Source organism: Solenopsis invicta, chromosome 16 (genome assembly GCF_016802725.1).
Source record: "Solenopsis invicta isolate M01_SB chromosome 16, UNIL_Sinv_3.0, whole genome shotgun sequence".
Taxonomy (NCBI): Eukaryota; Metazoa; Arthropoda; class Insecta; order Hymenoptera; family Formicidae; genus Solenopsis; species Solenopsis invicta.
Window position 1 is genome coordinate 7,869,868 of NC_052679.1, and position 27,706 is coordinate 7,897,573.

Below are 27,706 nucleotides of genomic sequence, written 5' to 3' on the forward strand. Positions count from 1 at the left end.
GCTTTTTATAATTTTCTATGTATGAACCATCTTTTTCCAGAACTTTCAATTCATTTAACAAATGATTTAAAACAGCACCATTGCCATAAAAGCATCTGTCTGAACTATAAAATAATGTAAAGATAAATATATTTTCTAAGCGACTGCTATATTTATTTTGATGGGATGATTGGGATACTATAAAAGTAATACTATAAGAGTAAAAACATTCAATTTTATAATAACCAGCATGACTTCCAAGTGGATTACCAACTTCAAAATATAAAATTAATGGTAAAATTATCTTATTAGAAATTGTAATTGTTTTTATGGATTTCCACAAAGAATCATGTACCATATTTTTATAAGATTCTGAATCATTAATCTTCAAATATTTCTGATAATCCAAAATTTGTTGTAAAACATTGGGCAGTGTAAAAAGTTGTTATAATTGATTTTGGATAGGAACATAACAACAAGTTCTATCTTTTATTTTAAGTGATATTTTATTATGCTGCCTGGATTTATCAGGTGAAGTGCCTATAATAGTCTATGATAGCTTAATATAATACTTCAAATTTAAAAAAAAAAGATTTTCTTTTATCTGTATTTACTCTGTATTAAAGTTATTAAAATATTCAGAAATTATTTTAAAAGAACTTACAACTTCATTTAAATCACAATTTAAAATAACTTGTTCAAGTCGATTTAATAATTTCGAACAACAAAAATTTTTAATTTTTATAATTTTTTGAATATCAGATTTTGTTAAAGAAAAATTATCATATATCTAATTGAGCAACTAAATGTTGAATTGTTATAGCAATTTGGTTAAGGAACGATGCAATATTCTCTAATGTATGTTTTGCATTGTCTGAAAAAAATTCTGTCTTAGGACATAATATTGTATCTGAATTGGGAATAGAAGTATTAGGAATGGAAGTAATGAACACTTGTATTGTGTTTGGAATAGGAACATCTACAAGTTTTTTTACAGATGTAACATATCCATGAGTTAAAATATATTTTTTAAAACTTTTCTATGAAATGATCTAAGACAATTACTGTTATGACAAATAAAAATATCTTTTTTGTGAACATATTTTAAATAAAATATATATTTTTTAATATGATAATGAATTAAAATTAATTCCACAATTAGGACAATATATTTTTAATGTTGCAATTTCTTGGCTGTTTACATCAAAATAACAATTAAAATCAAATTATTAATCAAATTTTATATTTAAAATAATATTAATTTTATATTTTCCATAAAGTCGGTGAGTGACGCAATATACAGAGTAACGACCATCGATTCAAAAAAAGCTGACGGACGGGGGTCATAAATCGGGAACGTTTTCGTTTCACGGAGTTGAGCCTTTTTATTCTTGTTTCATGCTTATAATACAGCAGAACGAACACGGAAGAGAGATCGACGCAAACAGATGTTCGCCAGCTGTTCGTTCAATTGACAGTGTATTGTAATGTAAATCAGTACCATTGAATTGATTAAGAAGGGACGGCGACTTGTCGGCTCGTCATGTGAGGAGTTGGACAACTTGATCGAGAGGGGTGGAACAAAAAGTTTTCAAAATTTATTTAATTTTCATATTAAGATCTCTTTATCATAAGAAATTATACACAATAATGAGCAACGAAATTGTAAAAATTTTATAAATATTTATAATTTAACATAAAACATACTTAAGCTCATAAAACAAAATTTAATGAAGAAAATTTGATAAAAAATTTAATTTCGTAGAGCAAACGTTGTACTCCGAATTTTATTTTTTATAATAAATTCATCCATAAGTGCATCGATATCTAAAGTTTTTAGTTTTAGTTTTTTTTTCATGTGTGAAATTCCACACATGAAAAATTCTCATGCGTGGAGTACTCCACACACATCCCACAAAAGTCGCCGCCCATGTTAAGCCGTAAGAAACTGATCAACTATGGTCGATTATTCTTCTCATACTTAATTATGATTGGTCAATTTCTTACGGCTTAAGGCTTACACTTATTATAGACCAAGACTTACGGCAGGTCAGTTCGAATTATAAAATGTCCGTGCCACCATACGAGAGAGTGTGCGCGGGACAGACGCCGAGTCGATTTGAATTACAACAAATCGTCAGCAGGGAACTTTTCTGTCTCCTTCAAGCTGTCTCTCTTCCTCTCGACATATTCTCTTCTTTCTCAAATTCCCCCCTTTTCGCTAATTACAGCCTCGAGATTATGGCACCGGGGGTAAGGCAGGGTTTTCTCATCTCCGAATCTAAACCCAGTCAGCGGGTTAGCAGGCGGTGTCCTTCAAGCCTGTTCTACAATAGCATAAACACAAGACAGTAAGGTTGTAAGGCATGGTTTTAAGAGCTCGTAAGCAAATAAAAAATTTTTATTTCTTACGTTACAACCTTACGATCTTGTGTTTACTACTATTGTAAAACAGGCTTCATCCTTGATACGTCCAGACAGGGGCGACGACTTTAGCGTAGTAGGTATGGAGTACTCCACAACTGAAATTTTTCAGGTGTGGAATTCCACACTTGGAATCCTGAAGAACAAAATTAAAATTAAATGAATTTTTTTTCCAAATTATATACAGAGTGATTATTAATGGTTGTACCCACTTTTTTACCATAGGAGCATGTTTTACCAATTACACTTTTTTTCATAAATGTTTCTTAAATGACAACTGCTTAGAAAATTGTCGGTAAATCATCTCAAAGATTGTTTTCAGTATTAATTAAGAAGATTGAAAACGTATCTACGTCCACAATGCTGTAAATTCTATTAAGTTCCATAGCATTGTTACATGTATACTCTGACATAGCAAAGAGTTTAAATATTGATTCACTGATGAATGAATTCATTCGCAGAAATAAAATTTGCAGTGCCACGTTTGCTTTAAAATAACGTAGTAGTGCTATAATTTGACGTGCAATAATATGCAATAATTTAATGATAAAGAATATGGTAAAAAGTTTCTAAAAAGCTATTATTAACAACTGTTTCTAAAAGCTGTACATTAACAACTGTGCATTATGTATTTTTAAGTATATGTTTAACAAAAGATAGCGTTAAACAATTCACGAGCGATAACATTTTTTTTTAAATACTGTTATCTGTCAATATTAGAGGAGAGTGGGATAAATCGGATTTTGTTCCAAATTGGATCTTTTTAATTTAAATGAATACGGTTAAGCCGATTTGAGTGCCAATGTTTATAATGTAAAGTCCTTATAAGACACCGAACATGTGACAACAGTTTGACAGTTTTCTGTTATATCATTCACAGAATAGATGTATTTTCAGTCATCGTGAGAAAATTAAAAAAAGAGAAAACTTTTGTAAATCATTATTTAAAAGATGTTAAGAATTTGAAAGATAATTGATTTAAGATAATTAAAGAATGTAGAATTAAAAAATATCAATTATTTTGCGATTCCGTACAGCACAAAAATATTGCAGCAACATTGCAGAAATATTTTATTGCAAGATTGCAATATTGCAGAAACGTTACGAAATATTGCTGCAATGTTTCAGCAACATTGCAGCAACGTTAAAATGTCCGCTTTAGCAATATTGCTACGTAATGTTGCAGCAACATTGTAATATAACGTTTATGTAATATTATACTCTGCGCACAAAGGAGGAGTACTTGCAACAATATTGCAGCAAAACATTACACAAGAGGAATACTTACAGCAATATTCTAACGTTAGAATGTTAATTGCTGCAAACTTATGTATTGTATGGATTAAATATCAGATATACAAAAAATTAGAAATAAAAATTAAACGAAACGCACAATAGATACAAATAAGGTGTTATAATCTGGCCATAACACGGTGCATGGTAATAAGAATCAGTTACCATGCCCCGGAAGTAAAAGCACTTATTGTTAGCAAGACCTTCGCAACACAAGGCAAAATCAAAAACCCGAAATCCCGAAAACGCATCGGGCAACGACCGAATACGTGCTGCGTACGCGCTGACAAAGCGGAAGTATTATGTACTACCCTTCCGATTGTTTTGAAAATTTAATATATTATACTAAATAAGTTGAAGCTTTTTTTAGTAAAAAATGGTGATAGTATCTCAAGTGCATCCAAAAAATAAAAATTTGAAAAGTTTTGAAATTTTTTTTCAACCGATTTTTTTTTTTTTAATTTTTTTCTAACACCGCATCATTGATCCCCATAACATATTTTTTTTGGTCAAAATCGGTTCATCGATTGAAGAAAAATTTAATTTTTTTAATTTTTAGTTTTACCCCCATAATTCCGATAAAAAATTTTTTTCAGATATAATCTTTTGGGAAACATAGTTTTACATGTCTGCCAACTTATGGTAAAAATCTCGACTAGATTCGTGCGGGGGCAGCATACACATACTTATCCTGCTATGTCCTTTGTAATTTTTGTACAACACTCAATATATGTAAAATAATCTTTGAATACCTATATTAAAGGTAAAGTTTTGTAAATAAAAAACAAAAGAAATTAAAAATACAAATAAACATAAGTTTGAGGATTGTTTTAATAATGAATAAATATCATATCACATGTTATGAGGTTTTGTGTTATAGAAATGAAAATTTCTTTAATCGAACATTATCTTTTCTAGTAAAGATTTTAAAATACGTGCAATGAGGGTAGCAAAACGGAGAGACATGAAATAATGTAAGAAGGAAGAAGGAAGAATTGTGAGAATGTAAAATAAATAAAAAATATAAAGCAGAAAGGAATCAAAGAAGGTGGAGAAGGTAAAGTTTTAAATAAAGTACGAAAGAAGTTAGAAATGTAATTGTACACGAATTTGAAGGTTTCTTTAATAATGCATATTATGGTATATTGACATTTTGTTTTAAGAATTACTATTTCATTAACCGAACATTATCTGTTTTAGTAAAAATTTAAAAAAATGTGTGAAATAATGTAAGGAAGAAGAAAGAAGAATTGTGAGAGTATAAAATAGGAAAAAAGAAAGTAGAAAGGATTTAAAGAAGGCTGATTGTGAGAATGTAAAGATTTTTAAATAAAGGACAAAAGAAATAAAGAATGCAATTGAACACGAGTTTGCAGATTTTTTTAATGACCACGTATATCTCAGAAAATAAAATTTTAGAGGTGAACTTTTCATTATGATATTTCCGTCCGTAAAATACGGACAGAAAAAATAAAAACAGTTTCATTATAGAACTTTATCCATCGTTTGAGAGTATTTAGAACTTGATCGATTCAGAAGTTATTGAGATATGATAATCTCATGTGTTTGGAAGTTGATGAGTCGTGTAGAATATTTATTTTTAATACAAAAATGCAATCGTATCACGTGCTGAGTATAAATGTTATTGTATATTAAATAATTATAAAATAAATAATTATAATATGTTTAAATTTTGTTTTGTGTAGATTTTGGTTATATAAACAAAATAAAAGAGTTGTACATACGGGTATCTATTACAAGAATGTGATATTAATGTATACTATTAATGATAATTTTATAGACATTTACCCTATCAAGAAACAATATCTTTTAAATATTTTTTAAATATTTAAAAAACGTTATAATAAAGAATAAATATTTAAAAAACATTTAAAACCATTGTCTACTGATAGGGTAATACTGTATGATAACGTACTTAATTTTTTTTTATACTACGAATCTATAGTACTTCACTCTGGAGAAATCTTTAGCATGAGGAAATCTTCATTGAAGAAATGTTTTCCGGGGTGGCTTTCTATTTCTTTGCCTAGGTGGTAGGTTCCTCTTTGGACCAGACTTAGGTCTGGAAGGGTCCGATCTCTTCTTGAGTCTCGCACCGCCGCCCGAATTATGGCAGGCCCGCGGCAGTCCATCAGTAATACAGAGAAAAAAATGTTTTTAATTTTAGTAAAATGTATTTACTAAATTTAAATTTACTTAATTGAAGAAAACAATTTTTTAATTAGAAAAATTTTTTTCTTAATTATACTAAATTGTTTTATTGAAATAAAAAAATAATTTTTTGTTGAAAAATTTATTTAAATCTAAGTCAGATTTACTAAATTACGATAAAATATTTGTTGAAATCTAGTAAATGGATTTTTAAAATATTAAATCCAGATTTTTTAATTTTAAAAATAACGTAAATATTTGTTTAAATTTAGTTTTTCAAAGTCATAAAATTAATAAATAATTTATTCAAAAGAAATAAATATCTTTAAAAACAAATTGTTTTCTTTTAAAAAAACGTAAACTTAATATATCCGATAAAAAACAAAACAATTTCTTATTTTCAGGGAATATATTTTTTTACTTTTAAGGCATTTTTTAATCTACAAGTTCTTTTATCTTCTATTAAAATATTGTAGGATTGTTAAGAATGGTAAAGAAATAAAGAGTTTTAGTCAGGATAGAAATATTCACTTTACTTTTACTAATTTCTGATTTACATTGACTTCTCTGAGTTTCTCTAATCTGATCTCTCGAGTGCTATCGGGCATACATAGAGCATATGTGTGTATATGTAAAGTGTATATGTAAAGTATACATATCAAAAGATTATTTATATTACAATATATACACTGAGAAAAAAATTTACTAATAAAATTGTCTTTAACTTTAGTGAACCATGTGTTTATTACATGTAGGACTGTTAACGCATTTTTTTTTAAATAAGGAATTGAATTTGCAGTTCGCTCGCTTACCCAACGAGTCATTTCAATCCTACACGAATGTCAGAATATGTCTTAACAATAAAATATTACATATTTGTTAAAATCTAGTAAATAAATTTTTAAAATGTTAAATCCAAATTTTTAATTTAAAAATATTTATTAATTCTCTTTCTCATCCTACAATATTTTTTTGTATGAAATATGAATGATTTAAGAATAAGTATTTTGTGACTCTAAACTACCACATGTAAGTGTGTGCATGTGTGCGCATGTGCGTGCGTGCATGCGTGTGTGCGTGTGTGTTTATGTATGAGTATATGTATGGTTATTACACGTGCATGGACCCTACGACTCATCAATTTTGTAGTATTTTTTTTATGCTTTTATTTTATTTTTTTACAAAATATATATAATTAATATACAGAATATATATAATTAATATAACAAAACAAATATATACTTTATTTCGCACAATTATTAGCATGCGCTATTTAAAAGTATGATTACGCATATACGTTTACGATTACAAAAATTATGCATAGCTTTATTGTAGACAATTTCAAGAGCTTTATTTTTATTTGACACTTTTTTTTAAGAAATTAATATTTTTCAAGATATTTGTAAAAGAATAAAAAAAAACCTGGTTTTTATTTTAATTTTTTACCTTGAAGATGATTCTAGCACAGTACATTGGCTTTACATTGGTTAACATTAGCAAAACATTGGGAATGCATTGGCTAATATTTCCCAATGAAAAGCCAATATTGGTCATAGAATTAATTGCACATGTACTTGTAATATTGCTCGCCAATTAATATATAATATTAGATTTATATTGAAAGTGCATTGGCCAAGGTTTCCCAATCTAAAGCAAATATTGGTAGTAAAAGAAATGTTAATGTGCTGCTTGCAATGTTATGCGTTAATTGCACTTACATTGGAAGTGCATTGGCCAAGATTTCTCAATCTAAAGCAAATATTGGTTATAAAAGAAACGTTAATATACTGTCAATGTTACGTGTCAATATTAATTGTACGATATTGCACTTACATTGGAAGTACATTGGCCAAAGTTTGCCAATCTAAAGCGAATATTGGTTATCAAAAAAACGTTAATGTGCTGCCAATGTACGAGCCAAGTGCTAATTGTATTGTAAATATTATCAATAGTTGAAATAAGTCTATAAATAAAAAAATCTCAATTTGCATTCCAATGAGCAAACAAAATTTTTTAATTATTAAAAAAATGTTTTTTAATAAAAATTTTTTCATATTTAATTTATTATTGTATTATATTGACATATTTTCTAATTGCATTTTAATTTAAACAAATAACAGAATTAAAAGTTGTTCCAGATGCTATTACGCATTTGTGAAATTAGTAAAAAAATTATAATTTTATATTTGTTTATATAAATAATGTGCTTTAATTATGCATGTTTCATTTTTTCCATAACATATATTGACCTGATCTACCAGTTATATACATGTATCATCACAAAGTGTTCACAGGTCATCACAAAGGATCAGTTCGCAGCGCTTACAGAGGTTAAGCAATGTTCACCGGAGTTATGACTTGGATGGGTAACCGCTTAAAAATTTCCTAAAAAAATGCAACCAATATTGCAATTCCAATATTGGTTAAATAAGACAAAGTGTCAAGCTTTTGATATTGAATCAATGTTAAAAATCCAATGCATAACCAATGTATAATATCATGTTTATATTATTTTTCAATATTGGATTAATATTTTGTTCTACTAAAAGACTTTGTCGGTGATTTTTATTATCATATTCGTAAGCAGCGCAACGAAATACAGTAGTGTACCAATTTGCAACCAAATCGGAGAGTTTACCTTTTCGGAACTGCTCTCTTCTATTTAAAAGATAATAATTCATTAGAGACTTCTTCAATTAAAAATGTATAATAAGAGATAGTCACGTGAGAAAGAAAGACAATGAGAGAGAATACTTTATTTTAGTTTTTTAGATTTTAAAACAAATGTTAAAAATTATCTTTATTAATAATAATGTTGTAAGCTTGATATAATTTATATAGAATTTAGTTGTAGAATTTCATTATATTAATTCATACAAAATTAGTGAAAAAAATAATAAAAATAATTCATATTCTTAGCCAGAAATTTGTGTCATATGTTCCAGTAATGTCGTGTTTTATGGATATAATCAATGTAAACCTAGTGTGTCCTTTTAGATCTTGTCGGATCGATATGTGGTATGAAATTATTATTAGGCAAAAATAGAACGTGATATCTTTTGAAGAGATAATTGAACAAACAAAAATTCACATAAATTATGTTAAATTTTGACCAAAACTGAGCAAAACGTCCGATTGTAAACTCGGAATCGATTCGCAAATATTTGTATGTCCGTTGACATTATTTTCTAAGCGTGTTGTCGAAAATTTCAATTAACGTAGGAATTTGATTTTTCGGGTAAAAAAAATCAATCTTTTTTACGAAACATTTTAGTTTAACATCTCAAGAATATTTCCAGAAAATTTCATTTCAAAATTCGTAAAACTTCCGGAGTTATGAATTGGCCTTAATTGACCCGAGCGCAAGTCTTGAATTTGATCATGAACTGCCACTACATTAAGATATTCAGCAAGCCAATTTTTGAAAATTTATCATCAAGAGAATTATTAGAAAGATGTTTGGGTGGTAAAACTCAAAATAATAACGAGAGGTTTTTACTCTACCTGCGATTTGTGACTAAACACCTTCATTGTAAATCCGAAACAATTGAAATCACGGCTTATTTAGCAACCGGAATTTTTAATAAAGGTTTTTATACTGTCCTTAAAACTATGACATTGATAGGAAGAGTTACGGGAAAAAAAGCTAAAATATATTCCAAAGAGCGAGATCAATGCCGGCTTGATAGATTAGCGCGACGAAACCTCGAAGCCATAAAAGAAGCTCGGATAGAACGTAGAAATAAATAAATGGCTCAAAATTAATTCTACGAAGAAGAGGAAGGACTACTATATGAGAAGCCCTGAAATAGTTGAGTAACAAAAAAATGATAAAAGTACTTGATATATTTATATAAACTAAACTTATAACTTTAAAAACTGTTTTCTCAAAACAGCATTTTTGCGGATAGTGTGCATAATATTTTTGTAATCATTGAACTAATTACCTTCAAACTTGGCCTACATGTTCAGTAAACATTACTTTATCATTTGATGAACCAGAATATTGATAAGTTAGATAATTTTTTTTTACATAATAGAAATGGACAAATTTTTATAATAAAAACATAGTTTTGATTTGAAAATTAATAACTTCCGCAATAATCATTTTTTAAAAATCTGGTTCATCAAACTGAAACTACAAGTGTATGGCCGTTTTATTTTTTTTGTTTCAAATTATCTGGAAGATCAATATCGTGCACGCCAGTAGATGAAGAACTTTGCGCAGCGTGATATTTAATCACATATAACTTCTCTATTTATAATTAAAAATTAACAGAAAAACTGTACGTTCTAAACATAAATAAAAACATGATGCAAATTTTAAATTAATTGAATAGTTAGTTTCTGAAAAAAAAATCCTAAATTTTACTATGTTTTTGGTTAAAAAAACCGAATTTCTCCTTAAAGATTATTTAATAATTATGCCCTTTGCTATTGCGGTGCTGTCAAAACAAATAAATACGTATAAAGCAGACACATCATTATATGTATGTACATAAATGAAATCATTACCGTTTATTCCCGTGATTATCTGTTAGATGCAAGAACCTGTCCAAAATAAAATTTTGGTCAGATTACGGTGACAGTCAGAGATTATTTTCAATTTTTTGTTACGGTTTCGATTACGTTCATGTTACAGATAAGAGTAACGGTAACCGTTTCGATTTTGGTTTTTTTCGGTTACGATTACGGTTATAGATGTGCAATTACCTTTTGTAAAATTTAATAATATATAAAATAATAATGTATAAAAATAATACACGTATAAATATTATATTATAAAAACTTCCTGTTTATTAGAACACTTTTTTAATATAAAAATGTTTAAAAATTAATAGAGGTTTCGGGTCATTCAAAATCTTTTTTTTTGTTTTACTTCATTCTTAGCAACTTGCAGCATTACTTGTCGTTTACTTGGTTTAATGTTTCTCTATAAAATAACATATTAATCTTATTCAAATTATCATAATAAAAGCAAAGAAATAAAAAAATAACCCTCCATAGACACTCTGTAATATCGCTATTTATCAAAAACCTATAAGTAAACATCTACGGTCTTAAAAGTTCAATTAAAATTGTCAAACTTTTTTGGTACTCTAAAAGAGCCGGAAAATTGAAATATAATTTCAGCTTTAAAAATTTAGTTTTAACATTACAAAGATCTTGTTCTATCATATTTATTATATGTTCACAAATTGAAAAAAAAATTAATTTTTAAAATCAACTACATATCTATAGAACGTTAAAAATATTTAAAAAAAAAGATGAAATATATATGTCGTGTATCTTTTTCTCTTAATCTTATCTCGTAAAGAGAAAAGTCTACACTGCACGTGCTTTTTCTCCTTTTTTTTTACTTGATCTTCAGTATGATCTTTAACAGCATTTTAAAAAATGTGACCAAAAATCCGACTAAAAAAACCGGAAAAGTATTTTTGCTCAGGTTACAGTTACGGTCAATTAGCCTAAACAATATTTCGGTTTAGGTTTCGATCATAAAAAAAATCGGTTAGGATACGGTTATCGGTTTCAGTTCGGTCAGAGTCCCTGGTTAGATGAAACTTTGAAATCAAACCATTATCATTTTAAATTATACAATATTTTTTATCTATCACAATTAATATCGGAAAAAATTACTTTGATTAAATGCCTCTTCAGACTTGGAGATATATGTGGCAGAAAAATAATGCGTCCAAATTCTTATCCAATGTGCCCAAAATACGCATTGCGTATCGTGTGCGACAAACAAGTTTAGAGACCTAACAATATATCAACAGCACGAAAATTCGTATCAAATTCATATATGAGAATCAGATTCTGATAATTGTTCAAGTAATTAAATATTGTCTTATATGGTAATGAAAGTAAATTATGAAAAGTTAATTTTATACTATTTATACTATTTTATACTATTTAGGAATTATTAATTGGCAAACACTAGTAATCTCGTAATCAAAATATAGATTAAAATATATTATACTTACATGTTTGCAAGTTATCTCTGGGCTTAGCTCCGGGAATGGCCAAATTTACTTTTGTTTTACGACCATCGATAATAGGATTGGAATCTTTGCATGCTCTCTCCGCGGCCGATCTGTCTCTCATGACGACCTATGTACATAGAATAAATTCACTATTTATTGATAAGCTCGGATATGTATTCTATACGTACTTTCTAAATTGCTCAAATAGTTCGTAAATGATTTTCATTTTCTGTTCAACGAATATCTTGAAAAACAAAATAATTTATTTTAATTCTTACTCACATTTAGAAATAAGAGGGGTGACGGGGGCGAAGGGCGGTTACAAAATAATTGGTAACCAATTATTGTACAACTTGAAATGAAAATGTTACAGCTTTACTTTGACATTAATAAGGAACAAAATTTATTAATAACTTTCGCTAAATCTAATCGGCTTTAGCAGTAGGTCTATATCGGTTCGAATCCAGGAGCAACAAGGCGGGAGGGAGGGTGAAGTGTGCGGGGGAACTGTGAGGGAACTCAAAACAGGAGTGCTTTGTCGGCGGCGGCATACCTATACACGTGATCAGGTAACCGCCGTTGGGGGGGGGGGATGGAGGAGAGAAACCCTCGGTGTCCAAATTTGAACCGGCCTATTATTCGCGATGAATTTCGTGGACGCGGGCGGGTCTAACGTTTTTTTTATAAAAGCAGTAGTTTTAAATATTTTTTTTATAAAAACAGTAGTTAAAGAAAAATTTAAGATTGTTAACTCTTGCAAGTTGCAAATAAAGAATATTATTCTGTATGTTATTTTAGACTTGGTTTGTGATGATTCACAAACCTAGGTTTTGAATTTCAGCGTGACACAGTCGTGTTTTACGTTGTAGTATCTTTGAATAAGATATAAATGTTATTGTGGAAAGTATTTCTTATCGAGGTTTGTCAAACCGTAGCGTTAAAGAAAAACGGCTGTTCGCGCAAACGTTTCGAACGATTCAACATGAGCTACAGGACACGTCTAGAGTAGGGCGGAGCAAAAGATGGTGAAAGAGGAGAGGTCGGCAATGGCAATACAACAATATGATTATACGGCGTGCTGCACCGGTTTTCTGCAGCAGCTGCCATCGTTTGGGGAAACAATCTGGCTTGGGAACCGACGCTTCTTCGATCCTCTCGACCCATTAAATTTTTTTCGGGGTTTTCAAGAGTGGCAGCTGCTGCAGAAAATCGATGCAGCACGCCGTATAATCATATTGTTGTATTGCCATCGCCGACCTCTCCTCTTTCACTATCTTTCGTTCTGCCTTACACGTCCTGTTCCATACAACACAGAGAGATTGCAGGAACATTGCAGAATGATTTCATTGAAATATTGTAATATTGCATTTTTATTGCAAAACATTGCTGCAACATTGCTGGAAGATTGCAGCAACATTAAGATGTCCGCTTTTTGAAATATTGCGTTGAAACATTCCATTTTTCCAAAATATTCACATAAATATTATTACACCACATAATTCCAATGAACAAAACAATATTTGTGTAACATTTTAAAAAACATTTTTCGCAAAAAAAAATCTTGGGAATATTTTTCGGAAATTTCCAAGCGGTCACCCATCCAAGTTGCGACTCTGGTGAACGTTGCTTGACTTCCGTGATTGCTGCAAATTGATACCTCATGATGACCTGTAAACACTTTATGCTGATATGTGTATATAACTGGTAGATCAAGTCAATACACGTTATCGAAAAAATAAAATATGTATAATTAAAGCACAGTATTTATATAAACAAATATAAAATTATAACTTTTTTTACTAATTTCGCAAATGCAGAATAGCATTTGGAATAACTTTTCTGTTATTTGTTTAAATAAGAATGTAATTAGAAAATATATATCAATATAATACAATAATTAAATTAAATATGAAAAAATTTGTATTAAAAAAACAAATAAAAATTATTGTTTGTTCATTGGGCTGTAGATCGAGGTTTCTTCATATATGAAGCTATTTCGTCTATTGATATAAATATTTATGTTCCTTAACAATATTGTTATGCACATAGCACCACAGGATCGCATGCTTTTTTCTAGATTTCTTAGAGTCAACATTTGTAAGATGTCTGCAGACGTCGATTTGCAGTCAACTTTGAAAGCCTGACTTGGATGAGTCGACTTACAGTTGATATATGGACGGTTGCACTGTTAGAGAATGTAGAGATTCAGCGGAAAATTTAGTAATAATTATGGATGAGTTAATTTAATATATTATTATACACGAATATTCTCTTTATTGCCACTACTTTATTAAAAAATTATGATATTGCAATGTTTCCGGAATATTATCGCATATGTCATGCGATGTTGCAAGCATATTGTTAATTTATGTTTCTGCAATGTCTCCGTAATATCGCATTGCAATCTGCAACATTGCAACATTGCTGCAATGTTGCTGCAATTTTCTGTGCTGTATGAGTAAATACGCATTCATACACATATGCACGTTTTAAACGTGCCGCATGTTGGAGCCAAAATGGCGGAATGATTGCGGTACTTTATAAATCTAGTGACTTTACAAAAAACAAACTAGTTGCCATGCCGGCATTAGTCGCCAAATTCTTGCATCATTAGCTGGCAGCACTAGTGCTTCGTTATAAATTACATATCTTTAATTTACACAAATGAATAATAGTCAACATTTGTGCTAAATAATACGTACATAAGTATTTAATTTCATTTAATTAATAATTTTCTAACATTTCTTATTTTTATAGAATAATTTTTATATTCTCTACTTTTCTAACCTACGAAACATATCATACATGTTTTCAATAATAGAAGAAAGTGATTTATTTACAATTACTTTAATTTATATACATTTATATACAGATTCATTATATACTTTATTAAGAACATTTTATTTATACACTTTTTAACCCTTAAACACACCGATCCTATAAAATACGGAAACACATTTTTGGGTCTAAGAGACTTTTCAACTTTGAGAAGCTATAACTTTACACTCAATATTTTTCTAGAATTTTTTTTTTAAACAAAAGTTTAAAATCTCAGGAGTGTGACTGCACAATCAACATTGCCGAAAAATAATTTATTGTGAAGTTATAAAAGCAAAAACACTAAGCAAAAATGAGAAATTGGTAAAAAATTCACTTTTTCTTCAAAAAATCATATCTTTGCAACAAAAAACGTTTAAGGACTTTAAAATACGGCGTTTTAAAGCTAAAGAGTCACACTTTCAAAATAAAATTTGGAAAAGTCATTCCTTTTAAAAAGTATAATTATGTAACATGGAGATTATAAGGTATTTTGGGGCATCTAAAAATCTACTTAAAAAAAAAAATCATATCTTTGCAACAAAAAACTTTGAAGAACTTTACAATACGGCGTTTTAAAGCTAAAGATTCATACTTTAAAAAAAATTATATTATTGTTATTTCTATTAAAAAATGTACTTATGTAACAAGGCGAATATGAGGTATTTTTGATTAAATCGTGTCTAAAATTAAAAATTGATATGTTTCATGATATATTTCGGAAAAATTCTTTTTTCTACAACATTTTATAGTATTCCAACTTTAAACAGAGTATATGCGAGTAACATCCGCAAACCGACCTGTTCGAACGTATTTTGTCCAGTCTTTTGTAAAATACTCACAAAAAATGTTTCACTTACACACTATATGGGTCGCATTGACCTTAACAAAACTTTGCTGCCGTGCCGTTCGAATTCTAGTTGACCAAAAAAGTTGATCAACCATATTAATCGAAAGAGGAGATTTCAAACTTTTTTTACGTCTTGGTCCGAACCTCCTATCTCATTCCGTCTTCACATAGCAAGCGTTCGAATCTTCATATGGGGTCTCTCAGACCCACTTACGTGTTTAAGGGTTAATTATATTTTATTATTTATATTTACAGCTTCTTCAATCACCTGCTATAATCATAATTTCTATTCATTTCATAATCTTGGTGATAATTATCTGTATAATGGCTTAAGCTCTGATCATCAAAAGTTGCTTTAAATATTGTAAGTACATTACAATACTATCAATAGTGATTTTTACTGTGTTTTTAACCTTGCATGCTGTCAAAACTTTCTCCTGTGCATTCACAAATTTTTGTTTTCATGCGTCGGTTCATACATCTAGCTTTGTTGTTTTTATTTATTATTTTGCATTGACTTATCTTTTTCTTATCTACAAGCAATCCTTTTCTTATTTCTTGTTTGTCGTCTCTTCTCAATTTGTATTCTATTGTTTTCTAATTTTAAATATTTATTTCATATTTACAATTTATGCATCAATCGCAGCTATTATAACATCAAAATAAATTTCCATCTTCGCCTAAATTTGCTGCTTGCTATCTGTATCGGAAACTGTGTAAGTGTAATGTACATAATATTTCATACATTAATTTAATTATTAAACAAGTATTATAAAGTAACTACTAAATTTAATTAGGTTTTGAAGTTTTCATGTATTTTGTAGTTTTAATTTTTACAATAGAAAGTTAAATAATCAGAAAAAACAATTTTGTGGTCTTTTAACATAATAAAATGTTTATATTTATAAATCTATTACATTTTAAATAAGTTAGTAAGTCATTTTTCTTCTTTACTTTTCTAAAATCGATCACTTTTATCCAATCTATTTATAAATAATAAAGTAAAATATGCATCTTTATATCTGGCTTTCAAAAAATGCCAAAGAAAAATTACAAAATAAAAAAATAATTTGTTATGTATTGGTATGTATTGTTTCTCCTTCTCTCTCTACTTATTACATATTTTTCATTTTTTTTACAAAACATCATAGAAGTTTGACTCAAAATATATACTAATTTTAGTAAATATCTGAAATAAATTCGGTTTGGTTGGGTAGATGTGTGTGTTTGTGTGTGCATAGCAAGCATTGTTTAACGTCTAAACTAGAATAATCTCTTAAATTAGGCCGATCAATTTATTCGTCGTATCTTTGCCAGATTATAATAAATTGTGAAGTGTAAGGCATACATTTTTACATTTTTTTTTTTATTATTGTTAAAAAACACTAAAGCATTTTTTAGCATTTTTTTTCTTAGTGTATAATTGAAGAAGAGCGATTGTAATATAGTATAATAATTTTATCTGCAGAATAGCTTTAAAATGTCAAGAAAAAGAAAAGCGAAAGATACTCCTATATCTGAAAGACATATTAGAAGATTAGCACATCAACGTATGGAAGAAGATTTGCGTGATATTGATACATTTTCAACTTCTAGTCAAGATAATGATTCTAAAAATGAAGCAGTATCTACCACACTTTTAATAAAAATTGAAAATATAAAAAATAAAAATATTAGTTCCAAATCGACAGAAGAAGATACCATATCCGAACAATCGTCTATGCAAAGTGAAAATTTGCAATCACAAATTCAAAGTAGCATCCAATCTTCAATAATCAATGTTCCACTGCATATATGCTACATCGATTTAAATTATACACGAAAGTGACAACTCTGATGTTCAACAATTAAACGTAGATGCTTCTGTCTTACATCATTCAGATGGTGAAAATAATAATGATTTAGACGATGAGAGTGGTATCTCTGAGGATGACGTTTATCGTTATAGCGATAGTGACGCAGAAAGCATTCCTGACATCGAAAGTAGTGACGATGAAGATGTATATGACTTTTTTAATCTAGTGATAAAAGTTTCGAAAAGAAATTGCTGAATGGGCAATAAATTTTCAAATAAAACATAATGCTATTGCTGCATTATTAATCATTCTAAAGAAATATACCGATACGGTTTTTCCCAAAGACTCTCGTACTTTATTAAAAACAGCTAGAGTAACAAATATTGTTAATATAGAAAATGGACAATACTGTCACTTGGGAGTTAAAAATTTTGTTCAAACAGTAATTGAATGTAAAATTTTACACAAATTTGATTAATCTTCCGTTAATATTGATGGTGCTCCGATTATAAGAAGATCAAATGAAAAAGGTCTATAACTAATTTTACTGAAAGATCTTCTTTTAAATATTGTACACTTTTCTGGAGTTTATTATGGTGAAAACAAACCTGAAGATAAAAACAATCTGTTAAGATCGTTCGTAGAAGAAGCAAAACAACTTATAAATGATGGATTCTTGCATAATGGCAAAATGTACAAAGACTTCATTAAAATTACAAATTGCGATGCTCCGGCTAAATCGTACGTTTTGTGCACAAAGTATCCCTCTGGCTATTTTAGTTGTAGTATTGAGGGTGATTGCGAAAACTCTGTATGCTGTCCAGTTAAAACCTTTAAAAGTCTTTGGAAGCTATGTAACTAGATTTACTAAGATTTACTAAGATTTACTAAGATTTACTAAGATCTGATAATGATTTTCAAAATTTTAAGTACTTAGGCGATTATCAACGTGGATCTACAATTTTAAATGAATTGCCTAAAGTAGGCTTAGTTTCTAATGTAACTTTAGATTGTATGCACTTGGTTTATCTTGGTATTATAAAACAGTTAATGCGACATTGGATTGGTGATAAAGGCAGAAGGAATAAAATGTATAAACTATCTGCAGAACAAATAGCATTAGTTTCAGAAAGGTTAGAAAATTTAAAGTATGTATGTACTACCTTTCGAATCTAACAGACGCTCAAGATCATTAAAATATTATAAAATTTGGAAGGCCACTGAATTCAGACATTTTCTGATTTAGTTTGGTCCGGTTGTATTAAAGATATTTTGAAATCAAAAGTTTATGAACATTTTTTAAAATTACACACTGCAATTGTTATATTATCAAACAAAGTGCTAATACAAAACATTGAAAATATTAAATTTGCTGAAAATTTATTACTTTATTTTGTTTACGATTTTCAAAAGATTTATGGTCGTGGAAATGTAACATATAATGTTCACAATTTGATACATTTAAGTAAAGATATACAAAAGTTTGGTCCTCTCGATTTCTATAGCGCCTTCCCATTTGAAAATTATATTTGCTCTTTAAAAAAATTTTTTAGAAAAGGAGAGAAGTCGTTGCAACAACTTGCAAGAAGAATTGGAGAGTATGAATTAGTTCATAATTTTAAAAAGTGCTTTGATAATAATGATATTCGATTTGAGAAACAATATTATAATGGAATGTTAACTACCGATCATCAATACGAATCGCAGTTTAAAATGTTAATAACACCATCATGTAAAATAGATATTAGTGATGACAGAAATAATTGTGTGATTTTAAAAAATGGATCTATTGTTAATATTTTGAATATTGCTAAAAGTAATGATATTGTATACATCATAGAAAAAAAAGTTAAAGAATAAAAACCAATTATTTATCATAAATGGTTTACCAAGCGATTCTTTGGGCATTAAAATTGTAAAAGAGTCTGAAAACTGTATTAAAAGTTGGTCTTTAGATTGCATAAATGCTAAAGTATTTAAAATTCCCTGTGCAGGAAATGTTTATGTAATTAACCTATTCGTTAATTCATACAATTGAAACATTTGAAAAATAAAATTGTATATTAAATAAAATATGTTAGCATAATCAAATTAAAATTAATTTAGAGAAAAGTGAGCTCAAGAGCCACGCAGGATGTCGGATGCAAATAAATAATAAAAATCTTCAATGTCAGGCAAACGTTTCGACCTTTAATAACGGTCTTCCTCAGTGATAATACAATTCTATAAAACAACAATCGGACTAATTAAGATATTAATTTATCACAATAAACAAATAAAGAACAGAAATAAGAAATAAAAACAAGTTACCGAATAGATAGAGATTGTGCAAAACCGCGGTATACATCTTACTACAACGTCTTAGAATAAAAATATTATGAAAGACCTCACAGAGCGTGTGCCGAGACAAGAGTTTTGTGAAACCACATAGTTGGTTGCTGACAAATAAATAAATAAATAAGAGAAAGATATTAAAATGATGACTTTAAAACTTGTGGCAAACAACCATAAAAATTAATTAATTAAAAAAAGTGAACAAAGAAAAAATCAATAAAAAATTAAATAAATAAATAAAAAAGAATAAAAATGGAAACTGTCATTAGATAGGAACAAGTCATTAGATATAAAATTGTAAAAAAAAACGCTTATATAAATTAATGTAAATTCAACAAAAAGGAAATAAGCCAAAGCAAAAATTATATACAAAATACTTCTAAGCACCAAAACTCGTGTCACAGCCTTGAGATAGGATGTTACATCTCGGTGAGATTAGATAATAATAAGGACCAAAACGAGATAGCCTGGGTGGCCCTAACGGAAGGAATAGAAAAAGGAGGGGTGATGAACCTAAGAAGGGGGAATACGCTCGAGGATAGGAAGATACGCATCCGAGAGAAGTTCCGTGTCGCTTTGTTTATTGAGTCCGTGCATTTGATTTTTGATGTGTAGCATCTCAGATATGGATCTTTTGACATAAGTTGGTTCCTTGTCTAAAATTTCCATGTTCTCTCAATCGAATTCGTGATTTTCTCCGATGCGGTATAGCGAAATAACTGAAGGAGAACTGGCTTTTTTAATGTCTGCTTTATGTTCGCTAACTCTTGTTTTTAATTGGCGTTTTGTTTGTCTCACGTAAGAAGAATCGCAGTCTTTACAGTTAATTTTATAAACTACGTTAGTACAAGAAAGACGCTCTATATGATCTTTGCCAGTAGTTATAAATTTGTTCAATTTGGAAGGGATTGTGAACGCAACACTGCAGTCGAACTTACATGAGAAAGACGAAAATTTTTCTGATACGGACTCAATGTAAGGGATCGTAAAAAATCTTCTCACACGTTTATCATCCACCTAGGTGTCATCTTTATAAAAAAGGTGTTTGAATCTGAAATTTATCATAGAGAAGATAAAATTTAAAGGATAGTTATTTTCCAATAAAATGTTAACTAAAATTGTGAAGTTCTTACGGTGGAATTGAGGATGTGATAAAAATAGTAATTTGTCAACCATACCAAAAATAACACCCTTTTTATGACATAGGGGATGATGTGAGAAAAAATTTAAGTATCTTCCTGAGAAAGTTGGTTTGCGATATTGATCGAAAATAATTATTCACATTTATAAGCATAACATCAAGAAAACTGATTTTCCCATCGATCTCTCTCTCCATGGTGAATTCTAAACGGTCATGCATGGAATTAAACGTGTCAAGGATGCCCAATAGCGAGTTAGCCGGGGCTAATATAATGTCATCTACATATCTGCAGTAAAAAGGTAGATGAAAAGAAAGAAGTTTTAACGCCTTGCACTCCAGATCCTGCATGACCAAATCCGCCAAGATAGGAGACAACGGTGATCCCATCGGCAGACCGAAGATCTGTTTATAACAAGTATTATTAAATTTAAAATACATGGAATCAATTATTAAATTTAAAGCTTTGAGAAATTCATTAACCGGAATAGTAGTGTTTTTTGAAATCAGATCCCATCTGGTCGTGACGGTTTCCATCGTTAAGTTTTTTGGGACATTGGTGAAAAGAGACACGACGTCCAATGACACTAAGATGTGATCCGATTCCACGTGAAGACCATTGAAATTATTAACCAAATGGAAACTATTTTTAACGAAACTATCTGCCTCTGGTATACTGTTATAAATCATGTTATGTAAAAAATAAGCCAAAGAGTATACAGGGCTATTTATGGAAGAAATTATAATTCTTAAGGGATTGTTAGGTTTATGGATCTTCGGCAAACCGTAGGCTCTCGGCAAAACACCGTCCGTTGTTAATATACTATATGTATGTTGTTCAATAAAACCTGTTTCTTTCCACCGAGAGAGAAGAGAACGAGCCTCTTTGGTTAATTTTTGAATCGGATCTTTTGATAATTTGGTTTCACAAAACTCTTGTCTCGGCACACGCTCTGTGAAGTCTTTCATAATATTTTTATTCTAAAACGTTGTAGTAAGATGTACACCGCGGTTTTGCACAATCTCTATCTATTCGGTAACTTGTTTTCATTTCTTATTTCTGTTCTTTATTTGTTTATTGTGATAAATTCATATCTTAATTAGTGCGATTGTTGTTTTATAGAATTGTATTATCACTGAGGAAGACCGTCATTAAAGGTCGAAACGTTTGCCTGACATTGAAGATTTTTATTATTTATTTGCACCCGACATCCTGCGTGGCTCTTGAGCTCACTTTTCTCTAAATTAATTCACTTATAAGAACCTTAACTTTTATTTTGTTTTGTATGTTATAAAATATTATATGCATAATATGTATAATATGTATGAGGTTTGCGAAATATGGGTGCAACACTCATACACACGCATACGCACATTCATACCTACACCCGTTTATTCTAATAATATTTTAATCCCTATAACAAGAAAACATATTTCTACGAGGTGTGTTCAAAAAGTATCGCGAATTTTGAATTTTCGCGGGTTACGTATATTCGAATTTCGATCTTTTTGTGGCGTTTATGTACTCATGTCTCTCACTTATGCCGACAAGCTCGGCCATTTTGAATGTTCACTTAATTGTTGACAGCTGCTTTGCTTGCACGTGTTTTGGATCGTCTTCGATTTTTACCTATTCAAAAAAATGGATCAAAGAACCTGTATCAAATTTTGTGTGAAAAACGAAATTAAGTGCGCGGATGCATTCCGAATGTTGACTGTGGCATACGGAGAAGCTACCTTGGACCGAAGCAACGTTTATCGGTGGTACAAAATGTTCTCAGAAGGCCGAGAAGATGTGAACGACGAAGAGCGTGCCGGACGCCCGAGCACTTCAACAACAGACGAAAAAATTAATGAAGTGGAGAAAATGGTATTGGCCAATCGTCGAATCACCGTTAGAGAAGTTGCTGAGGACCTAAACATATCGATTGGCTCGTGCCATTCGATTTTTATCAATGATTTGGGCATGAGACGGGTCGCCGCGAAATTCGTACCAAAATTGCTCAATTGCGACCAAAAACAGCATCGCATGAACATTGCTAATGAGATGTTGGACTCTGTCCGCGACGACCCAAATTTGCTCCAGAGGGTCATAACTGGTGACGAATCGTGGGTTTATGGTTATGACGTGGAAACCAAAGCTCAATCATCTCAATGGAAGCTGCCGCACGAACCAAGACCGAAAAAAGCGCGCCAAGTTCGGTCGAATGTGAAAGTTTTGCTGACAGTTTTCTTCGATTGCAGGGGCGTGGTGCATCATGAGTTCTTGCCACAGGGTAGAACGGTCAATAAGGAATATTACCTGCAAGTTATGCGCAATTTGCGCGAAGCAATCCGCCAGAAACGCCCGGATTTGTGGAAAAACAAAAATTGGCTTTTGCACCACGATAACGCCCCTGCTCACACATCGTTGCTTGTGCGCGACTTTTTGGCCAAAAACAACACACTAATGATGCCGCAGCCACCGTATTCCCCAGATCTGGCCCCCTGTGACTTTTTCTTGTTCCCTAAACTGAAGAGGCCCATGAAAGGACGACGTTACGCTACGCTTGACGAGATAAAGACGGCATCGAAGGAGCTGAACAAGATTAAAAAAAATGATTTTTTGAAGTGCTTCGAAGATTGGAAAAACCGTTGGCACGAGTGTATAATATCTCATGGGGATTACTTTGAAGGGGACAAAATAGATATTCATGAATAAATAAATAATTTTTGAAAAAACACAAAATTCGCGATACTTTTTGAACACACCTCGTATGACGTTTTTTTAATAAAAAAAATTACTACCACTAAGCTTATTCAAAGAAGCAAAAAAATAAAATAATTTTTAGAGCATCGGAATGTCCAAATCAATGAAAAGATAGTGCTGAATTGTTTGTTTAATGTTTTAGATAATGAACAATGAAGGAGTATGTTATTTCACGATTCTTCTAATAAAAGAAAGTGTATCCTTCTTTGTGGATTACAGAGGATTTGAAACATGTTCGAATTCCTCCAGAAGAATCTGTAAAACAATCTAAAATAGATAAGATTATTCCTGAAAATGATTGGGATAAAATTGCCATATTAAAAATCATCAAAGAAAATGATAATTTTTGAAATACATAATAACTATATAATTATTAAAGTAGGTATAAATTATTAATATAATTAATATAATTGTAGACAATTACATAGAAGCTACTGAATTCTTGAATGATAGAATTTCTGAGTTAAGTGATGCAAATGATGCAATGAAATTAAAAACAAGTAGAGGTAAAAGAAAGACTAAACCTATGAAAGATTATGTACAAGAACCATTGACAAAAAAAAAGTAAGGTCGATAAAGCATCTGCATCAAAATCTTTCAAAGATATTGATAAAAGTGATGAAAATGTAAATCAGAAAAACTCATACGTACCACCTACACTTAACGTAAACAATATAACAAGAGAAAGTAAGACGCAATGTGATAAAATTGACTTTAGTATTGATCATGATGATAGTGATGAGTATAACTCACGCGAACATTGTGATGATAACAACATTACTTCAGATCAGATCGAAATGGAATTGCCAAGATACAAATCATCAGATGTTAATTCATCGTACAATAAATTACTTACGGCGTCTGATAAAAGAAGTCTCGCAAGTACTATAGAATGTAAATAGTCCATAAAATAGTAGTGATAACATTATTTTGATTTGAAAATATTGCTAAAACTTTACTTGCATGAATAAAGCTACGTTTCATCGAATTATTACATCGTAAAAAGTATCAAGGGAGAATTATTACCGAGAGTGTTAAACTTTCGCGTTACATCGTTTGTAATTGTTAGCTTCCCTCGCATTCGTATTAATTATAAAATCGTAAAATTGAAACTCACGTTCAACGATGTTAAATATAAATGTGTTGCATATAAAGATAATATAATACTGTATGTGAGAAAGTACAGTAATACATTTAATACATTTTTCATATCGTTCAACGCAAGTTACAACATTATCAGCCTTAAATGATGTAGGCGGTTTCAATTGGTGCTTTTTACGATATACAAGACAATTTTCAATTAACTTATATTGCATATTTTTTTAAGCTGGTCCATCCGTTGATTCGGATGACGAAATGTCGGGTCAAAAAATTTTACAAAAGCCTGAAAGTGTAGAATCAAAAATTGTTGGACCTACTAATTCACAGTTATTAGAAGCATTACATAAAATGTCAAGTAATAATATATAGTTGTAGTAATAATAATATAGTACAAAATTGATAACATTTTTTACAAAACTACATAATGTAAAATTTTTTGTTTAGAAAAGCAGACAAAAATATTAAAAAATCTACATCAGTTGTCGTTGAAACAAGAAAACACTGACAAAATTATAAAATCACTTAAGGTGTAGAATGAAATGAGAGCTACGTCAAATACTCCAATTTCTTTAGTTACACAGCAAAAATTATGTGAGGAATATTTTCCTATCGGTGATCCTAACAAGACCATACAAAAACTAGAGCAAAAATTGATGCGTAAGAATTTCATTTTAAATGTGGTAAGTACAGACTTTTTTTAAAAACACTATAATTCAATTCTTACAACTTCAAAACATATGTTTTTGAACTTATATCTTTTTTGTCGAAACTCAAAAAATATACTATCACAAAAGCTTTCTCTAGGAGAAAACAATAATGTTAAAAAAATAGTACACAATATTAGAAAAGAAGAGAGTATTATGGCTACTGTCGACAATATGATTACCCCTATTATCTCCGTTATTAGATGACGTATTCTAACAATTGCTTATAGAGTTATTCATTTAGTAGCCCGCCGTTTTTTAGTGATATTAATATGACAATACATAATAAGTGACAATTGTTATAAGGCATTTTTACTTTTGAGCACTTCTAAACAAGGTTCATCTTTAACCTTTAATTACTCATATTTTCTCATTATTCTTAAACTTGAGTATATTATCACACGAATGTACATACACTTGAGTGTTTTTTTTATTATTTACCTTTTTATTCAGCTATACATATTTTGAGTTATACAAAGTTAAAACAATAACATGGAATTTTATTAATATGGCCTTTTAAGCAAAATTTTTATATTGAAATATTTCTTCAATAAATCGATCGTCATTCTAGAGAGCGGTGTTTAGAAACATTAAAAACATTATTTTATGCTTGTTGTTTAATGTTAAACAGGGATAAAATGACATTTCTAACTAAATTTCTAATGGTATTTTTAAAGTTACTGAACGCAAGAAAATTCTATATTAGGAAAATTCTAAACAATGGAAAATTAAAAATACATGATTTTGTAACAAGATACTGTGTTTCTTCTAAACTAAACTAACTTTTTTAAATTATTCTTATAGATAGCCATATTACAACCACTTTTTTTCTGCCACCGATTATGCAGAGCATTAGCCGTGATTTGAACACACTCACTGCTCAAACTATAACTTATCCCATACGCGCTGTTGCCACATTTTGTTTACGCGCAAAATATTTTCAAACGGGGGGGGGGGTGACAGAATTAATCGCCGCTGACTGTGTACATAGAATAATTATAAAATTACTTTTTCCATCTAGGTGTGTCTTGTACTAAATGTGAATTGCACAATAGCAATATATACCTGTGTATACAAACATGCATATATATAGGTAATTAAAAAGAGTGCAAGAATGCTACCCAGTGTGCCGACTGGGTATAATATCTTGATGCTTCATTAATCTTTGTACAATTACATTACAATTATATTGAACAAAATTGATTCATCTTTCCATTTCGCTACTGCCACCGCATTCACACTTTATCATATATGCTTATCCTGTATGATGCGATTTCTCTTATTTTATACATTTAAAAAAAATGTCTATGCAAAACTTTTACCATCCTGTTAAAATTATTTATATATGATACACATAATTTTTAAGTGAAAATTGCTATTGCAAATATTATGTTCTACTTACGAACAAAAGTCACGTTTAAAATCATAAATATGCGCGTAAATAAAATAATTCATTGATATTATTTATGACGTTGAAGTTAGCAGTGGATTCGCAACAGCAGATTCGTCAAAGCAAGGATTCTTATTCAAAATAAAATACATAAGCAATTTCGACATATAAAGGCAAACTAGCAAGTAACTGTACGAAATACACTTATACGCTTCTAAATAGATCAGACTATCCAAAACAATTAACAAAAATGCGCAGGTCTACTAAATTGTTTAAATTATATAACGAAGTATTGCAGAAACAAGGGAAGAAAACCTCGGTTGGGGCTGCAAATTTTTTTAGAAACATTATAGCTTTCTAAATAAATCTTGACTAATGAAAAAAATTAAAAAAAATGCGCACGGCTACGAAAAATTATTTAAACAATATAACAAATTATTGCACAAATAAGGGAAGAAAGTCTCGGTCGAGGCTGCAATTTTTTTTAAGACATTATTGTAGGCTTCTAAATTAATCCCAATTAGTGAAAAAAATTAAAAAAAATGCGCACGGCTACGAAAAATTATTTAAACAATATAAAAGTTATTGCAAAAACAGGAAAACGAAGTCTCGGTCGGGGCTGCAAATTTTTTTAGAACATCATTATAACCTTCAAATCTTGACTAATGAGAAAAATTAAAAAAATGCGCACGGCTACGAAAAATTATTTAAACAATATAACAAATTATTGCAGAAATAAGGGAAGGAAGCCTCGGTCGGGGCTGCAATTTTTTTTAGGACATTATTGTAGGCTTCTAAATCAATCCCGACTAGTGAGAAAAATTAAAAGAAATGCGCACGGCTACGAAAAATTATTTAAACAATATAACAAATTATTGCAGAAACAAGGGAAGGAAGCCTCGGTCGGGGCTGCAATTTTTTTTAGGACATTATTGTAGGCTTCTAAATCAATCCCAATTAGTGAAAAAAATT

At 29.9% G+C, this 27,706-nt stretch overlaps 1 protein-coding gene across 5 annotated transcripts in view; it reads right to left on the reverse strand.

Annotated features, from left to right (window-relative positions):
* Positions 1-773: 773 nt before the first annotated feature.
* The window catches only part of LOC120359739 (RNA-binding protein 38-like), a 28,242-nt gene continuing 1,309 nt past the window's right edge, over positions 774-27,706 (reverse strand). Inside the window, exons 2-4 of one of the 5 annotated variants that reach the window (XR_005576522.1) lie at positions 11,856-11,982; positions 2,392-2,539; positions 774-2,301 (exon numbers count right to left, since the gene is read on the reverse strand). Coding sequence is in view for 2 of the 5 variants with exons in the window: in XM_039458556.1 (XP_039314490.1) it covers positions 5,701-5,849; positions 11,856-11,982 (276 nt within the window). In the remaining 3 variants the exon portion in view is untranslated. Of the gene's footprint in view, positions 2,540-5,054; positions 5,850-7,916; positions 10,420-11,855; positions 11,983-27,706 lie in introns of those variants that run through there. The other 4 variants (XR_005576521.1, XR_005576520.1, XM_039458556.1 and 1 more) reach the window with 4 other exon arrangements.